Source organism: Fragaria vesca, linkage group LG5 (genome assembly GCF_000184155.1).
Source record: "Fragaria vesca subsp. vesca linkage group LG5, FraVesHawaii_1.0, whole genome shotgun sequence".
Taxonomy (NCBI): domain Eukaryota; kingdom Viridiplantae; phylum Streptophyta; class Magnoliopsida; order Rosales; family Rosaceae; genus Fragaria; species Fragaria vesca.
In genome coordinates this window covers 8,992,577-9,001,790 of record NC_020495.1, presented here as the reverse complement: position 1 = coordinate 9,001,790, position 9,214 = coordinate 8,992,577, and the positions used below count along the sequence as shown (strand labels likewise).

The 9,214-nt window shown below is 35.4% G+C and overlaps 1 protein-coding gene across 1 annotated transcript in view; it reads right to left on the bottom strand.

The window, feature by feature from the left end:
• Positions 1–4,254, bottom strand: part of LOC101298611 — a 6,262-nt gene extending 2,008 nt beyond the window's left edge. Inside the window, exons 1-6 of the mRNA XM_004301143.1 lie at positions 4,127–4,254; positions 3,312–3,387; positions 3,015–3,125; positions 2,688–2,804; positions 1,392–1,748; positions 750–1,072 (exon numbers count right to left, since the gene is read on the bottom strand). Coding sequence (XP_004301191.1) covers positions 750–1,072; positions 1,392–1,748; positions 2,688–2,804; positions 3,015–3,125; positions 3,312–3,387; positions 4,127–4,254 — 1,112 coding nt within the window. The remainder of the gene's footprint in view (positions 1–749; positions 1,073–1,391; positions 1,749–2,687; positions 2,805–3,014; positions 3,126–3,311; positions 3,388–4,126) is intronic.
• Positions 4,255–9,214: the final 4,960 nt, after the last annotated feature.

Sequence of the window (9,214 nt, the reverse complement as noted above, 5' to 3'; positions counted from 1 at the left end):
CCGGCGCCGGAGGGTGGAGAACGGACGGACGTCCACACTTTAAGCCGAGTGCGGACCTCCGCTTCATATCCAATCTGTATATATATATATCCTTGAAGGCTTAAACTATATGTGTCATACATAAAAGAATATTAATGTTTGTATGGGTCAGGAGTACACATTATGCTCCAAAAGTTCATGAATCCATCTTTTAAATGGACAGTGCCAGATTTACCGGTTGCGCTTAATTGTGCTTCACCACCATAATTTGAGAATTTTTTCTTTTTAGTGAATTTACTTTTATGGTGGTGAAGCACAATTAAGTGCAACCGGTAAATCTAGGCAACCGGTAAATACACTAAAAAGATGGACAAAAGGAAACAATTAAGTGCAACCGATTGCACTTAATTGTGCACAATTATTTGACTTCAGATTGTTTCCTTTTATCTATGGACAGTGCTAGATTTACCAGTTGCACTTAATTGTGCCAAACTACCATAGATAAAAGGAAACAATCTGAAGTCAAATATGTCAGGGATTTTTAGAACTATGTAAAGGATCCTACTGATGATGCTAGTCACCATAACAAATGCTCCAACCTGAATTTTGAGCAGTTGACAAACACAAGGTCCAATAATGAAGTCATTCTTCCATTCAAAGCCCCAGTGAATCAAGGGAATAACACAACACACTCCCTCCTTTCACTTGTGCTTTAAACAGGTGTATGACTTGGTAAACTATAGATGAATGTACAGAAGTACAGAACCAACCTATAGTTATTAATGGCATAAGAAGCATGAGAAGACTTTCTCTTATCGGTTGATATCCAAGATATTTCTACCATCGATTTGCCAGACCAGTTTTGGGCATCTTCAGTACCATCTAGAGGCTGTAAAACTTTAGTGGATGACCTCGACTGCAAAGGCGATGGGTTTTTCTCAATCTTCTTAGAGGCTGAACTGCAAAGCCAACAGTAAACTAGAGACATACACCTGACCATTTCCTCAGCTAACTTGCTAGGGCACTGGTGGAGATGCTCTTTCAGAGTTCGCAGCATAGAAGTTTTCTCCAAGACTGGAACCCTATGACGAATCTGCAAAAGAAAAGAAAATGTTTAAATGGCATCAATAAACATGTAGCAGATATGGCCAAACAGTTATATGAACCACACACTAAATTCCTGTCATATGCAATCACCATAAACCACCTATTAAAACTCTGTTTACCATTTTAATAAAGACTGACCAAAAAATAATTGTTCAAAAATAACTCTTCACATTTCAGCAAATTTAACATTTTGAGCATACAAGTCATACTGTGTACTAAAGTAATATATTCAACCAGATGACACGGATATCAACAGATGTTCAACAGTAAGCCAAGACAAATAAACATATATAGTTATATTATACCTTTTCTACCTTGGAAAGGTCTGAACGAGTCTTTGCAAAATCAGTGTCACTTTTGCTACTAGATAGTGGAGTATGACTAGTCCTGGAAGTTCTTTTTCCTGAGTCATCTATAGCAACTAGAGCTCTGAAATGTCGGAAAGAAAAATTTTTGGTGGAACAAAATGCACTTGAAATGATACTGGGATGTTTCCTAGATCCGTTCTTCATATGAGCAGGGGAAGCAACAAGTGAGCTCTGCTCCGAAGGTGGCTTACTAGCACACTTTTCAAAAATACTCCTATAGAGAGAGAGAACATGCTGCTCGCGATTTGCAACTTCTTCTTCAAGTAATTCAATTTCAGAGATCAATTCCTTCGTCTAAAGAAAAAAATTGTGGTTATTTTCTGCTTCAGTGTTGAGACAGCTAATAAATGGTATGCGATACATGTATACATATAGATGTAGACAATTTGAAAATATACACGTGTATTGTCTACTATGAGTATGAATATGGTACACACTATACAGTAGAAAATTTTGGAATAAATGTTGATGATGCCCTGAAATACAAGATACAATTGTAGACAATTAAAAAATAAAGAAAAACAAAAAATTAATTAAAAACTCAGAAGCACTGACACTCACTACTCCGTTTGCCTCACCAGTCTAAACTTTGAAGTCCGTCGAGTTAAGCGTTTTAGACAACCACTAAATGTGAAAAGCTTATGCTGTACCTAGACCTTGCAAAACAACATAGAAATGGGATGGAAAATACCTAGACCTCCTACAATCGAAGGCTCTGACATCATGTTAAACCAATGAGTAGAACTCGCCCTTGCAAAACCAGCTTACAAGGAAAGGGTTCCCATGTAGGCACTCAGGCGATTTAAGACCATACTAAAACACTCCCCCTCGTGACAGTGATTGGAGATACTTAGATCTTCCTTTCCACATATAGGGCTGTAGATTCTAACCTCACACATCCTTGCAGTACACGTATTTTGGTCTTGTTAAACCATAGATATACCATTCTAGCAAAACCAGTGCTATAAGGAAAGGGTGCCCATGTGTTCGTATACTATGAAACGTAAGTACGATAAGGATCAGGTTATATGAATTTTAAGTTGAAACACATTGGCAAAAACCAAAAAAAAAAATGGAGCATGGAAGAAAGTTTTACAACACGGAACCAAAGTTCAATTATATGCAAAGTAATCATAGCTATTCGACAGTTGCATAAATTTCTCAAAAATAAAGCAAAATTATACATTACACATTACAGTTCTTCCAACTAAGGCAATGAAGACTAGTAATTACCTGGACAGAAAAATGTCTATGTCCAGGTGATAGAGTACTTGAAGCTCGGCCCATTGCCCTCTCAAGCATGTTACGCATAGATTTCTCTTCCTGCAAACGTAACTGAAGCTGTTCGATCTGCAAATGTGTGTTTTTATCAATAAACCATTTTTTGGTCAGATAACATATATAGATTGGTAATTCGGCAGTATCAGTGCTGCAACAACGTTCTAGTAAAAGATATTTGAATATACTGTAAATATATTAATCTGATCCCCCACTTCATGCTATAGAAAGATTCGTCAAACACAATGCTGAAAGAGACAGAAACTGAATTCCATTTCTCACATCTTTTTCCAAGGACGCTCTATGGTTTGATGACATATTCTTGTTAAGATAAATAGGATTGTCTTGCCAAGGACTTTGTCCTGTAGAAGCACTTGTTGAAGGTGATGAAACCTGTTAATCACATTCAGAAAACAGTGAAGTATTTCAGATTTAACTAATACTGAGAAAGAAGGTTAATTCTGCAATATGAATTTATACATGTTCAAGTTTGATCATAACAATATAGCAGGAGTCCTATGTACATATAAAGCTTGAGTACAATATTATTTTCATATCAACTGACATATGTTGTCTCACCTGTGTTTCATTCTTGTCCTTCTTCCTGGAACCTAAGACTCGACCTCTTGGAATACCAATATTTCTGTCAGAAGCGCTGAAAGGGAAAGAGAATGAAAAATATGTCAAATGTAACTGCTCTAAACTTCTAATGGGTATGGTAAGAGGAAATGCTGTATGGTAAGAGGAAATGCTCAAAAAATCAATCTTGGAGGGCCTCATAAGTTACAACTGCAGAATTAGAACATCCCAACCCAAGTCTTTTGATATCAATACTTTCTTTCTTACTAAAAGTCTATAACACCAACCTACGATGTTATACTGATCTTGAAATTCCAACGTTCTTTATTCAAAACCAAATAAAAGTACACAGCTCGGGGATAACGAATAAGAGATTGCGGAGAGCACCGTTTGAAACTCTCTAATCCTTACAGCCTTGAAGAAAATACATACTTTTTCTCAAAGATATACGTTTAAGTATCATAGCATTTATTGCTCCCAATAAGTTATAAGCTGATATTAAGTTCTCTGAATATTAGCTTCTTAATTGCATTGCAAACTGGACTAGCCATCCATTTCAGTACTTGCCAATATCGCAATACAGACATCAGATTCCCTTAATCTTTCACTTTGAAACTAACAAGTAAATGATGCCAAAACTCAAACAGTCAAAGCCCTCCAAAAGGCGTTTCTTTTTATGGTCTGAAAAGTGAAAACATTCCCATCTAATACAGGAATCTTAAGACCTAAACTGAATGAAATCCAAAAGTGCATGCAAACATCCACCTCCAAATTATAAATATACTCACAACAGTTATCAGTGGTAAAGACTGTACCTTTTGGAGCGCCTGTGTTGGGTATGAACATCTGAACGTGGCCCAGAATCTCCATTCTCTCTTTTCCCACCTGCTTGTTCTTGAAACCAATCTTTCTCTCCAACTGTGTCACAGACAAAACCCACCATTTCAAATCTTATCCCTCATAAAACCCATAAAGCACTCACCCACTTCTCATAAACTATTCAGCTACCCAATCAATCTATCAAGAACAAGTGCAGGTGAGTAATGTGATAAATATGGTGCAGTTGGTATGAAATAAAGAGAGAATCTCAATAAAAATTGGGTAGTTCCTGAATGGGAATGATTGAATTTAAAGCTTGAAACTTTGAATCTGAGATAAATTTCAAACAATGAATATTATTTTGAACAGAAAATAAGGGCGGAGATTACCTAAGGCAGCTGCAGGGCCACAGTTGCAGAAATAAATTTCTTCACTTTTGGGTTGTTGAGGGCATTCAATTTGCTACTGATCTGGAGAGTCAAGTCTCTCTGAATAGTTTTTTGAAATGGAAGGGAAAGAGGGGTTGCAGACTGCTCCGTGGGCCTGGTGCTGCTGATAGCTACTGACCAGTGAGCCTACTTCCCGCCAGAACCATTCATAGCCTGCCACATTTCTGTTATCATTTGATCAATTGGTTTTTTCTTTTCTTTTTTGGTCTTTGAAAAATTCAGTCGAATAATTTGTGAATTTACAGTAATTGAACCAGAACGGATTCAGAACTGAAAATATATTTATTTAAATTACCTTTGGAGAGTGGTATACCCATGATTTTAAAATCTTGATTGAGCCGGGTTCCCTCCTCGCAGGTTGTAAGCAAGTATATGCAGGTGTCATCAGAATGAGAGAAAAAAATGGAAATCTGATAGGGCCACCAACCACCTTTGAATTCAACAAAATCAAAATCCTTCAAAATCGTTGGACTTGTGAATACCACCATCATCATTGAAATATTATTTTTAAATCTTGATTTGAATACCTCAAGATTTCAAAAAACTTTTCAAAATCTTGATTGAATGCCACAAGATATTAATGGCCTTTTAAAAACAATCATATAAACTCATAATTGAATATACCCATGAACATTAGAGCCTCGAAGTCTTTGGCACAGAGGATTTTGCCGTCTTTGGCTATGGGCTCCTAGGGTTTTTTTAGGATGGGATGTTTATTATTATTATTTTATTTCTTTAAAAAAAAAAATTAAATAACTCATGCACCCTTATATATGTGAGTGATGTTTGAACATATAACCTCAAAGTTATCAATTAGACTATCTAACCAATCAAGTTACGGCTCATTGACAATTTTTTTTAGTTTTTGTTTTGTTTTGGAAATAATGCTCTCTTTTTGGAGGGTATAGTGGGCTTGGTCATGTGTTCTTTATTCATTTAGTCGTCACACGGTTCATTTATTCCATTGTTCATTTAGTCGTCACGCGGATATACTAGTTGGGTTGGGTGAATGAGTTAAATCTTGTAACTTCTTTCTGTTCAAGGTGTAGTAGTGATGTAGGACGGATGGCAGAAGAAATCGAGGAACAGATCGATAGTTGCAGGTCCAAACTCGGTTTGCTGCAGATTTGGCGTTCGGTGTCTGAATGACTATTATTATACCTTTCTGGAAGCGGAACGGCCCAACGAACAAGACTTGTCGCTTTGCCAAGACGTATTGGCTTTTTCGGCCATCCGAGTTTGTTTTGGACCTCAAATCAGCGTTTTATTAGTTTTCGGGATTTTTATGTTTCCTAGTTATTTCAGATTCTGTTTAAATTCAATCATTGGGCTTTTAGTTTGGTTGTTAGTCGCTCTAAGGTTTTGTTTCTCATATATAAGCACCCTTATGGGTAGCTGACATTCAGTTTTTCAATTATAATTTAGAAACTTAAGAGTTTTCTCTTAGTCCCTGGCGCGTTCCAGGTTTTGGTCCTATAGAGTTTTTTGCTTGAAGGCTCTCCACTTATTAGGGTTTAATGTTGGTTAGCCCTCCATACTCCTGCTGCGTCAAGTAGTTTAGGCTAGGATATTTTTAGGAGTCATAGTTACATGTGCAGTTGACGTACTATCTAAGCATTAATTGTATTAGGACATCTTCAAAAGGGGATCTTCAAATCCTTTAGTTTGACCAAGTATTGAGGTTGTATGATCTTAATTATCAATCAATGAATTTATTTCTTTTTTTCAAAAAAAAATCACAAAGTCCCTTAAAGCAAAAACACAACGGGTCAAATTAAAAAATATAGAGAAAATTAATACTGTCTATTTTAGATTTTAGGTTCACCCTTTAATCGAATAGTATAACTGTACAACAATTTTTTTTTCTTTTCGATTTCAGCTGTACAACACTTTATAAAAATTCAGACAATAATGAACTAACCATGCATGTTTTTCAGAATCGTACAAGGTTTCCTAATTTTCAAAAGACGTAGATGTTTCAAGGTTTCATAGTCCTATTCATTGTGGGAAGAGGACATAAAGATGTGTATTAATAAACTATAAAAAAAAGCTATCGGAGGTTCTAATAATAGTAATAATATATATATATATATATTTTCAAAAGAAATTTAGATATTTAGGCCCATGAAATTGGGGGCTATATGCATATATCTATTGAGCCTATATCTAAGACGAGCTTTGTGCATTACTAGGTTTCTTGTCAGTTTGATTTTATTTCAATTTGTTTTTATGAGAAAACATGATGAAAATTATGTACGTTTTCTATTATATCCATATATGTAGTGACAGTTACATTGGCATATATAGTGACAGTGTCGTATGTAGTTACATACAATGACATAGTGATTGATATATGTAGTGACAATATCATCAGATGTAATTCATGTACTCACTCTTGGGCAAACAACTAAAAGTTGTTTAGCTACTCATAATTACAAGTACTTACTTGAAATAAAATGTACACCACTCCACACTGACTCGAACAAGAAGGAAAGAACAATTTTCTCTGATACCCCTAAACTAAAACTCAAGGTTCCTTATATAGACAGCGGAACTCAAACTGGAATTGAAATACAACATAAAAACTGTAAAAGACAGCTCTATTATTCTTCCATTAGCTGACATCTCAATGATTCCTCCCTTAACTGACAGCTCCATTATTCATCCACTAAGTAAAGCAGATTTCTTTTTGATAAGAAAATGATCACATGTCATCAAAATCTTCAGAATTATTGCCCAATACAGGATCCTCATATCTGCTTCTTGCATTTCTTTCATTTACTTCCATGTCGGTATCTTCATACACCTTATAGTGCTTATCATTTTCAATCTTTTCAATTCATTGAGCACATGTTAAAGTGGAATCAATTTCTTTTTTCTTGAGAGATAAAAATAAATCTTTGCTAAAACCCAGGCGAAGCCACCAAATATGCTCTAGGTAATCTGCTTGAGATTATAAATAATCTGCTCAAAGTAATCTACTCGAGATAAATAATCTGCTTAAGAAAAAGAAACTGATGAAAATAAATCTCTTCAAGTTTAGTGAAATCTCCTCGAGATTAATCACTAATTCATCATATGCTTAGAAAATCTAAGAGTTTTTGATAGACTACAAGAGTTTCTTTGACGGTCCTAATGTTTTTTAGAACTTTGTAGACTTTTCTCTGAACCAAATAGATATTATCTCAATAACTGAGATCTTCTCTATCAAGTGTAGATCTAAAATTTTTTAGGATTGTCAATTAGTTTTGTTCTTCTAGCAATTCTTCTATAGTTTCTTTGCAGATAGTAAACAACTGTGTTATAGTAAGAAACGAAATTATGATATGAAAAATTTAACTCTTTACTTTTAAGTGTAGATGATAGATCTTAGTTTCAAAATGTCAAAATAAACAAATCAAGGAATATGGACCCACTACGCTCCGTCAAAATTTTCTTTGAAAATGTTAAAAGGTAAAAAGGGAAGTAAAAATGCAATAGGAAAGGAGACGACCTATAAACCTATTTATTAGGTTGCTACCCTTTTGAAAGGTGGAAGATATCATTGTTAAAAGGGGTACACAGACTAGAAGCAATAGAAAAACACTATTCCCCAATGTGATGTTGACACCTATTTTCATCTGTGAAATAAGAGAAGTGCGGACGTCCGCTTCTGATCCTCTCTGTATACAAGAATATATAGTTTTAAACCCTCCATTATAGATAGATATTTAAGTTAAACTCTTCTAATTATGTTGTAGTATGAAATCTCATTTAACCTTTTAACATCTCTAAGGCCGACTCCAATAATGAGCCTTATTTTGAGGTTTTATATTTATTTTGGGACCATTTGTTGCCTTATATTCATATAGAACTCATCTTCTCATCTCTAACGATGAGTCATATTTTGGGGGCTTATTTACACTATTCTTAAATAAAATAAGTTTTGAGTATAATGTATATATTAATGTTTATGCATAAATGGCCATAACCAATTGTTGCGGGACCCGGTTACTATTTGAGTCCCGATCTTGGGTTTTCATCAAATATAAGACATGATTTGGGTCCAAGTGTTATAAACCAAAACCAAACCGGCCCCCTCAAAACTTTTTGTTGGAGATGAAGAATTGTATTTAAAGACCAAGACCCAATTATAGTGGCATTGTTGGAGTTACCCTAAGATTATCTCTAACTCTTAGGGCTAAAGGACTAAATACATCTAACAAATGTAACTAGGTTGAGGAACGCTTTGGGACTAAATTGCCAAACCAAAACACCTCAGGAGGCGATCTCTCAACCTCTCTCTCTAAACTTAGAGAGAGCAAGTAGATCTGCACTATTCCAGCCTCCCTTCCCCTTCTTTCTTGCCTAGATTTAGATCTCTCAGAATCTAGATCAAAGGCTTGAGAGTTGGGGGTGGGATCTCTTGGTCTCTTCTCTCTTGATCGATCTATTTGATTTCGTTCTCACCTCAGTGGTGCTTTTACCCGTTTTGTGGTCTTTTTTCTGACTTATGTTCAGCCAAATAGGACATTGTTCCTCCATTTTCTACCTATCATCCAACATCCTTATTCAAATTCGGAAACCTCCATCATTCCCCTCACCCACAACCTCACATAAGTTCTCCTTCATCTACCAAAGAAAACCACAACTCAA